The 19,463-nt window shown below is 50.4% G+C and overlaps 1 protein-coding gene across 1 annotated transcript in view; it reads left to right on the forward strand.

Annotated features, from left to right (window-relative positions):
• Positions 1-19,463, forward strand: part of KCTD15 (potassium channel tetramerization domain containing 15) — a 64,658-nt gene that overhangs the window by 32,385 nt on the left and 12,810 nt on the right. Inside the window, exon 2 of the mRNA XM_007671504.4 lies at positions 7,974-8,118. Coding sequence (XP_007669694.2) covers positions 7,974-8,118 — 145 coding nt within the window. The remainder of the gene's footprint in view (positions 1-7,973; positions 8,119-19,463) is intronic.

Raw genomic sequence — 19,463 nt, forward strand, 5'->3', positions numbered from 1 at the left:
CATGTGGCTCACAATGTTGTTCCCATTTTACAGTTGAGGTAACTAAGGCACAGGAAGTGAAGTGACTTGCCAAAGCTCACACAGGCAACAAGGGGTGGAGCCAGAATCAGAAACCAGGTCCTTCTGACTCCCAGGCCTGTGCCCTATCCATTAGGCCACATTGCTTCTCTAGCATCATCCTGTTCTATCATTCCTTCACCTTTCCTTCTTTATGCTAAATCATTCCAATTCCTTGAATGCTTATGCATTTTGTTTTTCAGTCTGCTACTTATTTTGGTTGTTCAAGCTTTCTAAATGTGGAGCTCTTGACTGGAGAGAGAGCATACTAGGAGGATAGTGAGAGGATATCTTTCTCCTTCGACTTTTCCCCTGCCTCTGCCCCTACTCCAGTCCCCTGATTTGTCACACCGAGGACCCATCTTAAAGCCCCATGCCCACTCCCTGTCTAACCATGGTATAGTACACCAGGAACTCACTTCATTTAATCATATATATTGAGTGCTCACTGTGTGCAGAACACTGTACTAAATGCTTTGGAGGATACGGTAATATCCAATAAACAGACACATTCCCTGCCCACAACAAGCTTGCAGTCTAGAAGGGGGGAAACATTAATAGAAATAATAATAATAATAATGTTGGTATTTGTTAAGCGCTTACTATGTACAGAGCACTGTTCTAAGCGCTGGGGTAGACACAAGGGAATCAGGTTGTCCCACGTGGGGCTCACAGTCTTCATCCCCATTTTACAGATGAGGTAACTGAGGCACAGAGAAGTGAAGTAACTTGTCCACAGTCACACAGCTGACAAGTGGCGGAGCCAGGATTCGAACCCATGACCTCTGGCTCCAAAGCCCGGGCTCTTTCCACTGAGCCACGCTGCTTCTAAATAAATTACAGATATGTACATAAGTGCTGTGAGGCTGGGGTTGAACAGGAGTCAGTCAGGGCAATGCAGAAGGGAGTAAGAGGAAAGGGGGGCTTATTCATTCATTCAATAGTATTTATTGAGCGCTTACTATGTGCAGAGCACTGTACTAAGCGCTTGGGATGAACAGGTCGGCAACAGATAGAGACAGTCCCTGCCGTTTGACGGGCTTACAGTCTAATCGGGGGAGACGGACAGACGAGAACAATGGCACTAAACAGCGTCAAGGGGAAGAACATCTCGTAAAAACAATGGCAACTAAATAGAATCAAGGCGATGTACAATTCATTAACAAAATAAATAGGGTAACGAAAATATATACAGTTGAGCGGACGAGTACAGTGCTGTGGGGATGGGAAGGGAGAGGTGGAGGAGCAGAGGGAAAAGGGGAAAATGAGGCTTTAGCTGCGGAGAGGTAAAGGGGGGATGGCAGAGGGAGTAGAGGGGGAAGAGGAGCTCAATCTGGGAAGGCCTCTCGGAGGAGGTGATTTTTAAGTAAGGTTTTGAAGAGGGAAAGAGAATCAGTTTGGCGGAGGTGAGGAGGGAGGGCGTTCCAGGACCGCGGGAGGACGTGACCCAGGGGTCGACGGCGGGATAGGCGAGACCGAGGGACGGTGAGGAGGTGGGCGGCAGAGGAGCGGAGCGTGCGGGGTGGGCGGTAGAAAGAGAGAAGGGAGGAGAGGTAGGAAGGGGCAAGGTGATGGAGAGCCTTGAAGCCTAGAGTGAGGAGTTTTTGTTTGGAGCGGAGGTCGATAGGCAACCACTGGAGTTGTTTAAGAAGGGGAGTGACATGCCCAGATCGTTTCTGCAGGAAGATGAGCCGGGCAGCGGAGTGAAGAATAGACCGGAGCGGGGCGAGAGAGGAGGAAGGGAGGTCAGAGAGAAGGCTGACACGGTAGTCTAGCCGGGATATAACGAGAGCCCGTAATAGTAAGGTAGCCGTTTGGGTGGAGAGGAAAGGGCGGATCTTGGCGATATTGTAGAGGTGAAACCGGCAGGTCTCGGTAACGGATAGGATGTGTGGGGTGAACGAGAGGGACGAGTCAAGGATGACACCGAGATTGCGGGCCTGCGGGACGGGAAGGATGGTCGTGCCATCCACGGTGATGGAGAAGTCTGGGAGCGGACCGGGCTTGGGAGGGAAGATGAGGAGCTCAGTCTTGCTCATGTTGAGTTTTAGGTGGCGGGCCGACATCCAGGTGGAGACGTCCCGGAGGCAGGAGGAGATGCGAGCCTGAAGGGAGGGGGAGAGGACAGGGGCGGAGATGTAGATCTGCGTGTCATCTGCGTAGAGATGGTAGTCAAAGCCGTGAGAGCGGATGAGTTCACCGAGGGAGTGAGTGTAAATGGAGAACAGAAGAGGGCCAAGAACTGACCCTTGAGGAACTCCAACAGTTAAAGGATGGGAGGGGGAGGAGGCTCCAGCGTAGGAGACCGAGAATGATCGGCCAGAGAGGTAAGAGGAGAACCAGGAGAGGACAGAGTCCGTGAAGCCAAGGTGAGATAAGGTATGGAGGAGGAGGGGATGGTCGACAGTGTCAAAGGCAGCAGAGAGGTCAAGGAGGATCAGAATGGAGTAGGAGCCATTGGATTTGGCAAGAAGGAGGTCACGGGTGACCTTAGAGAGAGCAGTCTCGGTAGAGTGGAGGGGACGGAAGCCAGATTGGAGGGGGTCTAGGAGAGAATGGGAGTTAAGGAATTCTAGGCATCGATTGTAGACGACTCGTTCTAAGATTTTGGAAAGGAAGGGTAGTAGGGAGATAGGACGATAACTGGAGGGGGAAGTGGGGTCAAGAGCGGGTTTTTTTAGGATGGGGGAGACGTGGGCATGTTTGAAGGCAGAGGGGAAGGAGCCCTTGGAGATTGAGTGGTTAAAAATAGACGTTAAGGAAGGGAGGAGGGCAGGGGCGATGGTTTTAAGAAGGTGAGAGGGAATGGGGTCCGAGGCGCAGGTGGAGGGGGTGGCACTTGCGAGGAGGGAGGAGATCTCCTCTGAGGATACTGCAGGGAAGGATGGGAAAGTAGGGGAGGGGGTTGCTGGGGGGGGAGGGGAGAGGCGGAGGGGTGACTTTGGGGAGCTCAGACCTGATCGTGTTGATTTTCGTGAGGAAATAGGTGGCCAGATCATTAGGGGTGAGAGATGGGGGAGGGGGAGGAACAGGGGGCCTAAGGAGAGAGTTAAAGGTCCGGAACAATCGGCGGGGGTGACGGGCATGGGTGTCGATGAGGGAGGAGAAGAAGCTTTGCCTGGCGGAGGAGAGGGCAGAGTTAAGGCAGGAAGGATAAATTTGAAGTGTGTGAGGTCGGCTCGGTGTTTGGACTTTCGCCAGCAGCGCTCAGCAGCTCGAGCATAGGAGCGTAGGAGGCGGACGGAGGAGGTGATCCAGGGCTGTGGGTTAGTGGAGCGAGAGCGGCGGAGGGAAAGGGGGGCGAGAGAGTCGAGATGAGTAGAGAGGGTGGAGTTGAGAGCGGAGACCTGATCGTCGAGAGTGGGAAGAGAGGACAGGGCGGCAAGGTGAGGAGAGATGCTATTGGAAAGACGGATGGGATCGAGAGAGCGGAGGTCTCTGTGGGGCCGTAGCGAAGATTTGCAGGGGGAAGGGAGTGTGAGAGATGAGGCAGGTGAGAAGGTTATGGTCAGAGAGAGGGATTTCAGAGTTGGTGAGTGAGGAGATAGTGCAGCGGTAGGAGATGACGAGATCGAGGGTGTGACCGAGTCGGTGAGTGGGCGCGGTATGGTGGAGGAGGAGGTCGGCAGAGTCGAGGAGGGATAGCAGGCGGGCGGTAGAGGAGTCGTCGGGTACATCCGTATGGATGTTGAAGTCTCCAAGGATCAGAGTGGGCAGAGAGAAGGAGAGAAGGAAGGTGAGAAAGGGGTCAAGGTGGTTGAAGAAGTCGGAGGTGGGACCGGGAGGGCGGTAGATGACGGCGACAAGTAACTGGAGTGGGTGGTAGAGGCGAATGATATGGGCTTAGTCCGGGAAGGACTCTTGGAGGAGATATGCCTTTAATAAGACTTTGAAGGCAGGGAGAGTAATTATCAGATTTGAGAGGGGAGGGCATTCCAGGCCAGAGGCAGGACGTGGATGAGGGTTCTGCTGTGAGCTTGAGTCATTCATTCTTTAATCATATTTATTGAGCACTTTGTGCAGAACACTGTACTAAGCACTTGATTCCTTTCCACCCCCGGGCACCCCCCATTAACTCCCGCCCCACTAACCTAACAGTTTTCTTGTTAACATGAATCAGCTCTTCACATCCAAGGGCAAAACTGCTTGTGGCTTTTCTTGAACCCAGGCACTGGAGTCCCCTGGTAATAATAATAATGATGGTATTTGTTAAGTGCTTACTATGTGCCAGGCACTGTACTAAGCATTGGGGTGAATACAAGCAAATCAGGTTGCACCCAGTCCCTGTCCCACATGGGGTTCACAGTGTCAATCCCCATTTTACAGATGAGGTAACTGAGACCCAGAGAAATGAGGTGACTTGCCCAAGGTCACTCAGCAGATGAGTGGAGGAGCTGAAATTAGCACTCACGAGCTTCTCTCAGGCCCATGATCTGGTAGCCAGTGGGGGCCTTGCCCTGCCATGTTCAGCCTATATTCATTCATTCAATCAATCATATTTATTGAACTCTTACTATGTGTAAAGCTCTGTACTAAACGCTTGGAAGAGTGCCTTATAACACTAAACAGAAACACTCCCTGCCCACAAGGAGCTTACGTATGGGTGTTAAATGCAGTGGCAGGAGTAGCCTTGGTCTGCATTTCCCATCACAGTCCAGGCCTCATTTGGGGAGCTCAGTAGGTTTTTGCTCTTGAAATTCTGACCTTCGGGTTTCCAAAGCAGGATTCTAACAAGTTTTGCAGGTGATAGTATATAGACTTTGTTTAGATTTTTTTCTTTTTCTTTCTCTCAATTTTCTCACAATTCCACCTTAGGGAAAAGATACTCTCCGAGTTGCTGCTGCCAATTTTTCCACTTGCCTTTGGTAAAATTTTGTCCCGGTGCAGCAGTGGTTAGATTTGCATGGAGCGGGGGCAGGGGGTATTTTTGGAAAGGAATTTCCTCTGTGACCCAAATCTGCATGAGGCAATTTGAGCCTTCAGCTCTACCCCAAGCTGGAAGGGAGAGAGCCGAGCAGGCATGGGTGATGTCCTTGGAGCAGGGTACCTGCCACTAGCCCCTCAGCTCAGAGTCTGCCCTCACTGCCCAGGGGTTTGGGAGAACTGACTGAATTTGGGGGGTTTCCAACCTCCAGGGGTCCACTCCTACCTTAAAGCTTTTTGCAGTATCCAGAGAGCCTGCTGGCCAGGGTGCCAACTTGTCACTGGGACTATGGGGGCAAAAGCAGGGTGGGATTTGGGAGGATCAGTCAGGGGCATGGGGCATTAGATGGGATGGATGGACTTCAGAGACAGTAGCAAACCAGAGAGAGTGGGGTGGGCGGAAGGGAGAGGAACTTGGAAATTTAGGATTGATTGGAGATTTGAGGTGAGACTGGAAGTCTAGTCTTAAAGATCATGGAGATGAAGATGATGGTTTTGCCCCCATAGCTGGTACCTATGAGGGCAGCGGCCCTCACCATCCCCAGGGCGAAGCCCTTGTGTCTGGTAGAGGGGTTGAGGGAGGAGCACAGAGCTCCTGACACTCTACTGATGGATTCCTCATTGAACAGGAAGGCTTAATTAGGATGGGAACCATTGCCCATTGTCCAGTTTTCAACTGGCCTGTCCCCTTGTCCAGTTCAAATCTGGCACCGGGTCCCTTTATGGCCACTATTTTTACATTAAACACCCTATTTCCCTTTGCTTCCATCTGCTGAGTTCCATGATTTGGAAGTGGTGCCCAGGTTTACAGAGACAGAAGAGAGAAATTTAGACTGTAGACTGTAAGCTCATTGTGGACAGGGAATGTATCTATTGCTTTATTGTAGTCTCCTAACTGCTTAGTACAGTGCTCTGCACACAGTAAGTGCTCAATAAATACGATTGAATGAATGAAATGGAAAGACCCAAACCCAGAAATTCCTTACTATCAGCTTTAAAGCACTCAATCAGCTCGCCCACTCCTACCTTTCAATCAATTAATCAATCATATTTATTGAAGGCTTACTCTATGCAGAGCACTGTACCCAGCACTTGGGAGGGTACAATAGAGTTGGTAGGCATATTACCTGAAGCAGCATGACCTAGTGGATAGAGCACAGGCCTGGGAGTCAGAAGAACCTGGGTATGACATACTTGTCTGCTGTTTGACCTTGGGCAAATCACTTCACTTCTCTGTGCTTCACTTACTTCATCTGTAAAATGGGGATTAAGACTGTGAGCCCCTGTGCAGGAAAGAAACTGTGTCCAACCTGACAACCTTGTATCTACCCCAATGTTAAGTAAAGTGCCTGGCACATAGTAAGTGCTTAACAAATACCGTAAAAAAAAAAATGAACTCACAGTGTAGAGAGGAGTTTCCTACTACAGCCCAGCCTGCACACTTTGTTCCTCCGTGACTAGCTTGCTCACTGTGCTTCGCTCTTGTCAGCCTTGCCGCTGACCCCTCTTATGTCCTCGGACCTAGAACTCCCTCCCCCTCCATATACAACAGAACACCAATCTCCCCTCCTTTAAAGTATTATTAAAATCACATTTCCTCCAAGAGGCCTTCCTAATTAAGCCTTTCCCCCTCACTCCCCCTCTTCTGCATCACCTGTGCATTTACATCTGTACCCTTCAGGCATTAGATCTTTATTCCACCTTCAGCCCTCAGCATTTATGTACATATCCATAATGTATTTATTTATATTAATGTCTGTCTCTCCCTCTAGTCTGGAAGCCCCACAAGGGGCAGGGAATGTGTCTTCCAACTCTCTCAAACGCATAGTACAGTGTCTGCACATAGGAAGCGCTCAATAAATACCACTGATTGATTGATCTAGAATGAAAGGGAGCACCAGGAGTCTCCCAGAGAAATCCCCTGAGGTCAGGTGGACTGGGGGGGGGGTGTGCTTCTGCAAAATGACACCCTGTGCCTGGCTTAATGCATGTGTCATTATGTGTGTCCATGTGAGGTATCCAGTGACTACCCTAGAGGTGATCCCAGTCATAAATCCCAGTCTGCACCGGTTGGATCCAAAGGCTGAAGCCAGAGAGGCTCACAGGTTGGGGAGTAATGGTTCAATGGAAAACGTTCTTCCACTTGTTTCATTTCAGACATCCCAGAGCTAACTGGGCCTGTGTCCTAATTCCTAAATTCCCATTAGGGGTCAACTCGAGGACAGGTCCGAGTCCTCCCTGCATTCCTCACCTTCTGAGCCCGAATGTCCTGATTCCAAGTAACTCTAGACCCTCCAGAGGGCCAGCCTGGAGCCGGCCACTGAAGAGCCGGTCAAAATGAGGTCACTCCAGCGGTCTCACTTGACTGGAAGCGGAGGTGCTTTTGGGCTATTGGCAGCTGAACTATGGGAAGATTTCCCAGTGTGTGGCTCAGCCCAGAATCATCACTCCGATGCTAGATATGCCGTCTGCAAGAACTGTGGATTATAGAGAGGGCGAGCCTCTGTCCCTCCCATTCTCCCCCTTTCCCTTCTCTTCCCCCTTTCCCTCTCCCTTCTCCACCCCACCCCCACCCTCCCTCCCCGCTCCCCCACCCCAGCCTCACCGAAGAGGGAAAGCCTCTTGGGCCTTGCTTCTCCTGAAAGAATTTAGTATCTGGATTAGGCATCCACACTTTATATGCTGCTGCATGCTTGGGGACGGAGCTTGATGGGGAAGGAGGAGGAAGTGGGAAGGAGAGGGGGGTGGAGGGACTGGGCTGAGTGAATAACCTAATACCCACTCGGTCCTGCATCTGTCTCTGTCCTCGTGCTCTCATTTGTCAGAGTTTACAAAATTAAGATACCACATTATCCTAATCCTGACTCACTGAGCAGGACACAGCTGAATAACTCACTCCTTTCTATCTTGGTTGGGGTTCTGTATTGAAGCCTACAGGGTCTCATGAATTCTTGTCTCTTTCTTTTCATCATGTTTTTTTTTTCCCTTTTCAGAATAAGTCGTCTATTTAATGGCACAGAGCCTATTGTCTTGGACAGTTTAAAACAACATTATTTCATTGATCGGGACGGGGAGATCTTCAGATACATATTAAGCTTTCTAAGGACGTCGAAACTGCTGCTCCCTGATGACTTCAAGGTAAGAGAGGCCAAAAGCCCTCAATCAATTTTTCCTTTTCTCCATTCAAGACATTCATTTTGGAGAGGGTTGGTTTGTGTACTTGACCTAAACACACTTAACTAAATGTTGCTGTTTATTGTTACAGTTTTTTTTTGTGCTTCTGTATTACACTAGGGATGCTGTGATTTAATAAATGGACCAATGGTTGTCATGGATACCATAAAAAGTTAAACGATGAAGCCGAAGGCTAAATCAGTTTTTCTAAACTAATTTTATTTTCTCACATTTTTAGCTTATTTATCAGGGTATAACAACAATTAAGCAGCGGCAGCAGCACTCACCCTAGTTTAATGTTCATCGTGTTTAAGAATTGTTTAGCGTTGTAAAGTCACAGGAATTATAGATCCATAAATCTGTTTCTCATTGGTGATGTAAGGAAAACAAAAAAAGGAATCCAAACTAAACAAACTTTAACTAAAACCCTAACTGGCCCACGAGAGCCAGTATTGGGAGAGGTGTCTTTTGAGGACTTTCCTGACATTCCCAGTGAAGTCTTTGTGTTTTCTGAGGATGGAAACTGCACATCAGCCCCATCCACCCCGCAAGACAGAAGAGACCAGAAACAGAAATCCAGGCTTGTTTGGAGGGCAGGGAATGTGTCTACCAACTCTTGTTTTTCTGAACTGTTGTACTGCCAAGCCTTTAGAACAGTGCTCTGTACAGTAAGTGCTCAGTAAATACAGTTGATTGATTGATGCCTGTAAAGGTTGATCAGATGGGGTGAGGAGTGAGGGTATCATAGTTGGTCTTACTAAAGAGAAGCAGCATGGGCCTGGGAGTCAAAAGGTCACGGGTTCTAATCCCTGTTCCACCACCTGTCTGCTGTATGACCTTGGGCAAGTCACTTCACTTCTCTAGGCCTCAGTTATCTCATCTGTAAAATGGGGATAGGGACTATCCAATCCGATTTGCTTATATCCACCCCAGTGCTTAGTACAGTGCCTGGCACATAGTAGGTGTTTAACAAATACCATAATAATAATTATCATTATTATTATTAAAGATGAGGAAGTGGGTTTACATGGCAGTGGAGAGACAGTTGAATTAAATAGGTAAGAGACTCTCTTGAATGTCCAGGTGACTGATTAGATCCTGGAACACACTGAACTGGGAGGTGTGGGATCCCCATTCCTGGAGATTTTAAAAACTAGAACTGGTCAGATGTGGAGGCTCGGGGGACCCTTGGGGTGCCTTCCAGCCTGGTGATTCAGTGTAAAAGGGGAGGCCAGAAGGTTTGTGAGAGAATGTAAGGAAGTTAACAGACTTGATTCCTGGAATCATTAAGAAGGAGTTTCCTGGGACAGCCAGCTAAGGACTCGGGTTTCACACTCAGAACTTCCACCCTTCCACTCCGGAGCTCAGACAGGGCAGACTGACTCTCATTTCGTGCAAGGTTCAGCGAATGAACTTTAAACCCTTGGTTTTCCCTCTATTTCTGAGCCACCTCATCCCAAATGGGGGAAACGGATGGCTGAGTTTTCTTTATTCTCTTCTGTCCCTGAATGCCTCAGAAGAAAACAGGGTGACATAGGCAGCTGACCAGGTAGGACTAGGTTGGGTGGGGTGAATCAGTAAAGCCCTACAGGGTGCCTGTTTGTACTCCGAGATTTGGCAATTTCCTGGGGTATGAAGGTAGCTCAGGCTCAGGCTAAGAAAGGGGGCGGCAGCCTGCCCTGGGTGAGGGGTGAAGAATAGCTGCCTGCCCGGGAGGGCTAGCAGTGGACCATTAGGCATTGCTGCAAGGTGGGAATGGAGAGGAAGACCGGAAGGGTTGGAACCAGAAAGAGGATATGAGTTGTGGAGGCCTCCAGCTGCCCAAGAGTTAAAGCTGCCTCACCAGAAGGCAAGGATCCTGTCAGTGTTTCCAGGTGTCAGAAGGACAGTCAGCCCCGGCGGGCATGGAGGGCTGTTCTGTTTCCACCACACAAAACATTGTCTTCTGTACAAAACACTAACAGACTGACTGACACCAACAGATTGCTCTGTCAAACAAAGGAGCTCAAAGGGTTGGTGAATATTTATTAGTTGTTTCCCCATCACATGGAGTCAGGTAGGCACATAGCCCCAGGCTCAGCCGGAGGAGCGATCCCTTGGGCTGCCCCGTCGTCAAGACTATGGTGGAGCTATTGGTGTAGCCTAGTGCGGTTCTGCATCCTGTCCACCTGCCTGCCCCAAGTGCTCGAGGATGTTGGGCTCAGCCTGTAGGAGCTTGCTACGGTAGCCCAAGCCATGAGAGTCCACCCTGGATATTGACTCTGAATTGTCTGTGCTGTCAGCTTTGTAGCTGGGAAAGCCGGCACTCTTGCTGGCCTGGAAAGCATAATGAATAATAATAATAATGATGATATTTGTTAAAGGCTCACTAAGGCACTGTACTAATTGCTGTGATAGATACAAGCAAATTGGGTTGGACACAAATCTGCCCCATACGGGATTTATAGTCTCAATCCCCATTTTACAGATGAGGTGACAGAGGCCCAGGGAAGTGACTTGCTCAAGGTCACACAGCAGACAAGTGGCAGAACCAAGTTTAGAACCCATGACCTTCTGATTCCCAGGCCTGTACTTTATCCACTTCGCCATGCTGCTTCCCAAGCATGACTTGCAGTCCCCAAATGCCTGGATGTTTTGGGATTTTCTGTACTCGCGGCTGTCCCTGGAAGAGGAGTCGAGCATGGAGTTCAAGTCCTGCGGCTGGGGTATCCCGGTCCCGCTGTAGTAGAGGTGAGAGGCCAGGCGAGGGTTGGCACTCTTTCCTTAGGGAGATAAGTCATCTGTGGTGGTTTTTGAGCTCTGTTCCAACCTAATAAGGTTTCTTTGATGTGTAAGATCCACAAAGCCCAGAGTATTGGTTGTCCCAACCATCGCTTGTCCTGTGGGGGAACATCATCGCTTGAATGTGGGGGAAGCCAGGCATTGGGGCTGAGGCTGTGGTTTGGTCAGGGTATGGCCCTGGCAGGGGCAGGCAGCATCTGTGGGCCTCTGGGTCGTCACCCTTCTGTGAGTCCTGGCTAGAGTCTCAGCCTGTGGTCAGGGCCAGGTTAGGGTCTGGGCCCAGGAGAACAGCAGTGGTGAGAACCGTGGGCAGGTCAGGAATACAAGCTCCAGGCTTTTGGCCTGGCCTCTGGAAGTTTCTAGTACCACACTGCTTCCTGTTCCACCAGGTCTCCCGACTCAACCTCCCCTCACTTAAGCCCTCAGTTCTGCCCTCTCAGCTGAATTCCACTCTCTCACCCACCTGTCCTTCTGCCGATCTCGAAGCACTGTTGGTCTAGTGGTTAGAGCACGGGCCTGGGTTAGAACCTGGGTTCTAACCCCAGCTCCATCACTTGTCTGCTGTGACCTTGGTCAAGTTACCTAACTTGTCTTTGCCTCAATTCCTTCATCTGTAAAATGGGGATTAGGACTGTAAATCTTATGTGGCACATGGACTGTGACCAGCCTAATTACCTTCTATCTATCCCAGCGCTTAGAACAGTGCCTAGTAGGTGCTTAACACATATCATTAAAACAAAAGCAACAGTCCTGGACCACCTCCACAGTTTGCTTTCTTCGCTCCGTGGAGCACTTGTGGAGCAGCTGACTTGGGCCACTTCAGATTTATCCTTGTTTGCTATTATTCTGCCATCTCTTCCACAGAGCAACTTCACTCCTTCTCCCCACTCGTTGGCTCCCATGCCATTTGCCCCACCAACTATTTAAGATTTTCAACACTCCCCTGAAATCCCTAGTGTCTCCCCATTTCCCTGCCCCTCCATCCCAATGACCCAGCCAAATACTTTCTTGGTGGAATTGAAACCATCAGGCATGGGAATCTCCCAAACCTCCCTCCATCCCCAACATCCACTCATCCTCCTAAATTGTCTTAGGAGATCTCCCATCTGCTGTCAAAATCTAGCCCCTCCACCTGTGTCTCTGACCTCCTTCCTTCTCACCTTCTAAAAACACTTGCACCCACTCTTCTTGCCTTCCTGATCATCATCGTCAGTGACTCACTTTCTGATGGATCCTTCCTCTCTGCCTTCAAACACGCCCATAGCTCCCTTTCTAAAAAAGAAAAACCTTCTCTGGACACTCCCCCTCTACTCCCCCCCCCCGCCCACCCTGCCACTGCACCACCCATTTAGAGTCCCATATCCCTCCACTCCTCCCTGTCCAGACTTCACTGCCTCTGCTGCTTCTCCATCGACTCCTTTCATAATTCTCTAGTTTCCTCTCCATTCACACTCCACTGAGAATACTTTCTCCAAGGTCTCCTTCTTGCCAAATCTGATGGACTCTGTACTCTAGCCTAATTCTCCTCAATCTCTCAGTTGCCTTCTATGCTCTGGGTGACTGTTTCCTTTCTCCGGGAAACACTGTCTAAACTTAATTTTTCTAAACTATTTAAAATTGACACAGTCCTCTCCTGGTTCTCATACCTCTCTAGCTGAATCTATTCAGTCTCTTTCGTCTGCCTCCCATTCCCATCTGCAGCAGAGGGGAGGGGTGCGGTGCTGTGGTGGAGTGGTCCTCAAGGTTCTCTTCTGGGTCCCCTTCTCATTTATATTTACTCCCCTGAGGAGCTCATCTGCTCCTGTTGCCTCAATCCCACCCCTTTAACCCTGACCCTTCTCCTTCTTGGCAATATCATTTTCTCCTCTCTCCAGGGCATCTTAACCTGGATGTTCCACCAGCACCTCAAGATCAACATGTCCAGAACTGAATTCCTTCGTCTTTCCCTCCAAAACCCTTTCTTCCCATCACAGTTGACACCACCACCTGCTCCAAGAAGCAGCGTAGACTAATGGATAGGACACGGCCTGGGAGTCAGAAGGACCTGCGCCCTAATCCCAGATCTGCTACTTGTTTGCTGTGTGACCTTGGTCATGTCACTTAACTTCCTTGTGTTTCAGATTCCTAATCCGTAAAATGGGGATTGATACCGTGAGCCCTATGTGGAACGTGGACTGTATCCAACCTGATTAGCTTGTGTCTACCACAGCACTTAGTATAATGTCTAGTACATAGTAAGCCCTGAACAAATAAAATAAAAAAACTCTCATTCAACCCCCATATTGAGTCTGGCACCAAGTCTTGTCAGTTCTTCCTCCATAATATCTCCAGGACCCACCCCTTCCTCTCCATCAAACAGCCATCCTATTTGTCCATGTATTTGCCATATTCAGGCTTGACCACTGTCTTAATCTCCTTGCTGATCTTCCTACCTTCAGTCTCTCCCCTCTCCAGTATGTACTTCACACTGCTGCCTGGATCATTTTCCTGAAACATCGTTCTACACATCTCCCCATTTCTTGAAAACCTTCAAGTGTTGCTCATTCATCGACATCAAGCAGTAATTCCTGACCATTGGCATTAAGGCTCTCTGCTCTCTCTCCCCACTACTTATCCTCATTCTTCCTCCCACTACACCCCAGCTCACCCACTTCATACCCCTCAAATCAAGCTGCTCACAATGCCTAGTTGTTGTGTTTGTGTTGTTGTTTTTTATGATATTTAAGTGTTCACTATGTGCCAGGCTGGGGTAGATACAAGATGATCAGGTTGGACACACTCCGTGTCCATGTGGAGCTCACAGCTTTAATCCCCATTTTACAAATGAAGTAGCTGCGGCACAGAATAGTGAGGTGGCTTGCAGACAGGTGACAGACAGACTTGTGAAGCAGACAGGTGGTGGAGCCAGGATTAGAACCCAGGTCCTCTGTCTCCCAGGCCCATATTCTTTCCACTAGGCCATAGTGCTTCTCGTCTCTCTGCCATCGGCTCCTCACCTCAAACTCCCTCCCGCTTCATATCCAACAGGCCTCAGCTCTCTACATCTCCAAAGCCCTTCTGAAATTACATCTTCTCCAGAAGGCATTCCCCAATTAATCTCGACTCTCCCAACTGCTACTTCAGCACTTCTGTGACCTATGGACTGCAGTGCTCAGACTCTTAGCACTTAAGTACAACATATCTTTATTTCCTATTATTTTCTCCAGTCTATAATTTGTGTAAGTGTCCGTTGGTCAATCTATGGCATTTATCAAGTACTTACTGTGTGCACACCATTGTACTGTGCTCTTGGAAGAATACAATACAGTTGGAAGACATGATCACTGCCTACAAAGAGTTTATAATAGAGTCGGGGGAGTCTGTTTCCCACGTTGGTTGAGGGCCGGGATTGTCTGTATCAACTTCTACGTCCGTCTCCCAAATACTTAATATAGTGCTCGGCCCATACTAAGTACTCAATAAATGCTTTTAATTGTTCTTCCCATAGTAAGCGCTCAATAAATACCATCGATTGATTCCTCTAGACTGTAAGCTCGTTATTGGCAGGGAACATGTCTGCTAATTATGTTGTGTTATACTTTCTCAAGTGCTTAGTACAGTGCTCTGCACATTGTAAGCACTCAATAAATACAGTTGACTGATTGATTTTCATTGATTGATTCAAACCTGCACCCCAGGGCCAATTCAAGGAGCAAAGAATGTAGCCATCATGATTCGTGGGGAAGAGAATCCCCTGGGGTTTGGGTGAGGGCTTTGTGGATACACCAAGGCCCCTCCTTCCCTCAGCAGAGCAAGTGTCACGGAGGAGACGAGCTGGGTTCAGGGAAAGCTTGCTTTGATTTCCGCTGTTCCTCCCAGCTGCCTGTACTCGAGGTGGCCTGGGTCCGCTCCCCCTGCTTCACCCAACTCCACTTCCCCCTTGACCTCTACCTTCTGTTGCTCTGGGACAGTCATCCGGGGAGCCTGGGGGTCAGCCTCTTCTGGGGCAGTCTTCCTTCCTAGGGAGGAGGCCTCACCAGCTAGCTGCTGCAGCTCAACCTTAGAGGTGGTGTTGGGCCACACCAGGAGAAATGGCCAAATTGTGATCCCTGGGTCATCTGTCCTCTGCTTTCCTGCCACTCCGAAATTCCCCAGAGAAGGGTCTGGAGTTGGGAAGCCAGCTCTGAGTAGCAGGGTTTGGTCAGCTGGATTCCCTTCTCTGCTGGCCCAGAACACCCTCCATCCTCAAATCCGCCAATTACTCTCCCCACCTTCAAAGCCTTACTGAAGGCACATCTCCTCCAAGAGGCCTTCCCAGACTAAGCACCACTTTTCCTCATCTCCCACATCCATTGGCGTCACTCTGACTTGCTCTCTCTGCTCTTCTCCCCTCTCCTAGCCCCACAGCGTTTATGTATATATCTGTCATTTTATTTATTTATATTGCTGTCTCCCTTCCCCAGACTGTAAGGTCGTTTTGGGCAGGGATTGTCACTCTTTATTGTTGTACTGTACTTTCCCAAGTGCTTAGTACTGCTTAGTACTGTGTTCCACTCATATTAAGCCCTTAATAAATATGATTGAATACATGCTTCCTTCCTCCAATCAATCATAATTATGGAGCGCTTTCTGTGTGCTGAGCACTGTTCTAAGTACTTGGGAGAGTACAATACAGTAGAGTTGGTAGACATGTTCCCTCTGCACAGGGAGTTTTTTGGGGGTTTTTTTAATGGTATTTGTCATTCTCTGCCCACAAGGAGACTTTTTTTAAATGGCATTTGTTTTTTTAAATGGCATGTATTTGTGCCAGGCACTCTATTAAGCACTGCGGTAAATACAAGTTAATCAGGTTGGACGTAGTCCCTGTCTCACATCAGTCAATAAATCAATTGTATTGATTGAGCACTTACTGTGTGCAGAGCACTGTTCTAAAGACTTGGGAGAGTAGAGTTGGTACACTAGAGTTGGTAGACACATTCCCTCCCCACAAGGAGCTTTTTTAAAAAAAATTGTATTTGTTAAACGCTTACTACGTGCCAGGCACTGTATTAAGCCCCAGGGGAGTGACAAGTTAATCAGGTTGGATACAGTCCCTGTCTCACATGGGGCTCGTAGTCTTAATCCCCATTTTACAGATGAGGGAACTGAGTCCCAGAGAAGTGAAGTGACTTGCTCAAGCTCACACAGCAGACAAGTGGCAAAGCCAGAATTAGAACCCAGGCCCTTCTGACTCCCAGGGCTGTGCTCTATTCACTAGGCCAAGCTGCTTAAATATCTAGAGGGGCAGAAATACAATATGCATAAATTATGGATATAAATACTGGGGAGCTGAGAGTAGGGTGAATAAAGGGTGCAAATCCATGCTGTTTTTGCCTCCTTGGGAGGGCTGGAGAGGAAAGGAGAGAGGAGGTGGATTGTAATTGAAGATATGCCCACTTCTCACAGAGAGGGTAGCTTCTCTCTCCCTGGGGTAGCAGGAAGCGGCTCCAGCCCAAGGGAATTGGTCCTGAGGGGGTCCGTGGGGCCTGAGTTGGGGGGGGGGGGGGGCTGGACCTCAGGCCGTGGCTGGGCAGAGATGCCCTCCTTGGTCTCTGTGCCCCATCTGCAGAGGCAGGCACGGGCGGGCAGCGCCGCTCTGGCTGGCTGGTGCAGCCGTGGGCTTCTGGAGGCTTCTGTAATTCATCCCTTTGTTCTGGGCTGTGCAGACGGGCAGCTGGAGAGAACCTGCCCCCGGCCCAGAGTTGCCAGATGAAATTGCAGCCCGGAGGGGGTATAGTGTGTGGGGGTTTTTTTTTGGGTTTTTTTTTTTTTTGCTGCAGTAAAAACAAATTTTTCTAAACCTTCACATCCCTTCTGGAGATGGGGGAGAGAGGGGAGGGGAGGGAAAAGAGGGAGAGGGGCCCTGAGGCAGGGAGCAGTTGGAGAGGCTTTCGGGGCTTCCAGTAACTCAGATAACTTTTTAAAAACCCAAGTCCATGCTGGCGCTGAATTAGCCCTGAGTATGGGCTCGCCCGTGGTTTGGGCTTGGAACATCCAGCACATCCTGGCCACGGTGAGCAGTCTGCCATGATTTCCCGGGGTTTCTCTTTGGGCCCCCCCCCACTCCTCCCTGTACTCCCTCCTCCACCAGCTCGGCAGGCAGCTCATTCCCACAGCCCCCAGGAAAAGGCACAAAATGGAGCTGCTTTCTCTGAAATGCAGACCGCCGCCTTGCCACTCTGAGGGCAGCTCAATACTGGAGGTTGGCGACTGTGGGGAGGGGTGGTCCCCCCAGCTGCAGGCATCCATACCTGCAGGCTCTGGGCCAGGAACAGGCCAGGAGGATCTGATGGGCAGCGGCTCCCTGCTGAGGACGCCGGTGGTTCAGATCACATTCACCTGGGCACCTGGGGGGCGAGGTGGGGCCTCTCTCCGAGGAATCAGGCAGGCCTGCCATGAGCAGGAGGAACCAGCCTTAGCCCCCTCCGTTACTCTCTGCTTTCCCCCGTCTCAGAAAGGTTTTTCCCATTTGCCCCTGCCAAATCCCACTCCCCTAGTTTGGTCAGCCGAGGTGTGTGCTTTGAGGAGGGGGTGCCTGCTCCCCTTCCCTGCCTCCCCCCAGATTTTCATCACAGGGCCCTGCCCTCAACATCTCTCTCTGCCAGGGGCCCACTCCAAGGGCAGGAAATTCCCCCAGCTGCCGGCCCCTAGGGCAAAGCTGTGCTGGCCTGTAGGGACAGAGGGAGGGAAGGAGGGAGGGAGGAAAGGAACGGGGGAGGGATGTGGGGAAGAGGGAGGGGTAAATGAAATTCCTTCTGGACCCCAGCTGGTGAGCCGCCAAGGCCTGGGGGCCGGGAGGGTGAAAGCCTTTGTTGCTGTGCAGCAGCACTGCAGCAGTGGAAGCCCCAACCCCAGCCCCAGCCTAACTCTAGCCCCGGAGTTGCCCTGAGGCCCTCAGTCCCCGGCTGCCGGACCCTCCCGGATACGAGCTGGTCCCTTCCCCCCCCAACCCTGTCGCCAGGGCCCTGGCCCCCCAGGCCAAGGCATCAAGAGGCCTTTTGTTCCTGAGCAGGGCCAGAAGGAATGTCCAGTCCCCCGGGACCGCCCTCCTCAAGGGCTTCCTGTTACTCGCCAGTCAGGGGCTCTCCCTTCCCTCCCCCTTCCCACGCCAGCCATCTCTTGCCCGGCCAGCTCCTGGAGGACAGGTGGTCCAGCCTTGGGCACACCCAGCCCACAGATGACCCGGTGGGCAGGGGGTGGAGAGGCGAGCGGGCAAGCCTGCCCTACCCACGCCCGGCTCGACTCTCCTCCCTGGTCCGTGTCAGCGTGACTCACTATCCGAAGGAACGTCGGTGTTCCCTCCACCCACCTCCCACCGCCTCGCCGGGCCGCCAGGCTCGGGACTCCCAGGTGGTTCTGGTACCAGATCCTCCCCCGCCGGCCCCGCCCGGTTCTGGTCCTCCGGGTTGTTCCTTTGGTCCGGACGCGGACCCCGCAAAGTTCTGTGCGTATGAGTTCGTGGCAGGCGCCTTGCACCCTTTTTCTATTTTTTTAAATGATATTTGTTAAGCACTTATTCTGCACCGGGCACTGTTCTAAACGCTGAGGTAAAAACAAGGTAATCAGGTTGGACACAGTGTCTATGTGTCTACAGCTGTGTCAGTGTCACTGATACCAAACAGCTACTAACTTGTGTTGTGGGTGTTTGTGTTTATGCTCTTCTTACTTGATTGTCATCTATTGGAGGGCAGGGGCCATGTCACACCTTCTGCCATTGTGACTCTCTCCCCAGAAGTCAGTCGTATTTATTGAGGGCTTACTGTGAGCAGAGCACTCTACTAAGCGCTTGGGAGAGTACAGTACAACAATCAGCAGACATTCCCTGCCTAAAGTGAGTTTACAATCTAGAAGGGGAGACAGACATTAATATAAATAAATAAACTACAGTTATGGATCTAGTGCTGTGGGGCTGGGAGTGGGAATGAATAAAGGGAGGAAGTCAGGGCGATGCAGTAGGGAATGGGAGAAGAGGAAAGGAGGGCTTAGGGAAGGCCTCTTGGAGGAGATGTGCTTTCAACAAGGCTTGGGGTGGGTGGGGAGAGTCATTTTCTATGGGTTCCCAAACAGGATGGCCGGGCTGCCCCTCTGGCCCCCTCCTGCTTAGGTCCAAAGCCATGCCCCAGGCTGACGCTGTAGGGGGCTGGGGTGGGGTGGGCTCAGCAACCCCCTCTTTTCAGTCTATCCCTGCCGGGACTTTCCTCTGGAAATGTCTCTATCCCCAGATGGATGGATCCACACACTCATCTCTATAGGTGACTGGTGAGATGGACCGTGGCCAGCCATAAGTGAGGCCCAGTAGCTTCCTCCAGTCATTCATTCAGTCATATTTATTGAGTGCTTACTCTGTGCAGACCACTGTACTAGGCGCTTGGAAACTACAATTCAGCAACAGATAGTGATAATCCAATCAATCATTCATTCATTTGTATTGAGCGCTTCCTGTGTGCAGAGCACTGTACTTAGCATTCGGGAGAGTACAACAGAACAATAAACAGACACATTCCCTGTCT

The sequence above is a fragment of the Ornithorhynchus anatinus genome, chromosome 11, assembly GCF_004115215.2.
Source record: "Ornithorhynchus anatinus isolate Pmale09 chromosome 11, mOrnAna1.pri.v4, whole genome shotgun sequence".
Classification (NCBI taxonomy): Eukaryota; Metazoa; Chordata; class Mammalia; order Monotremata; family Ornithorhynchidae; genus Ornithorhynchus; species Ornithorhynchus anatinus.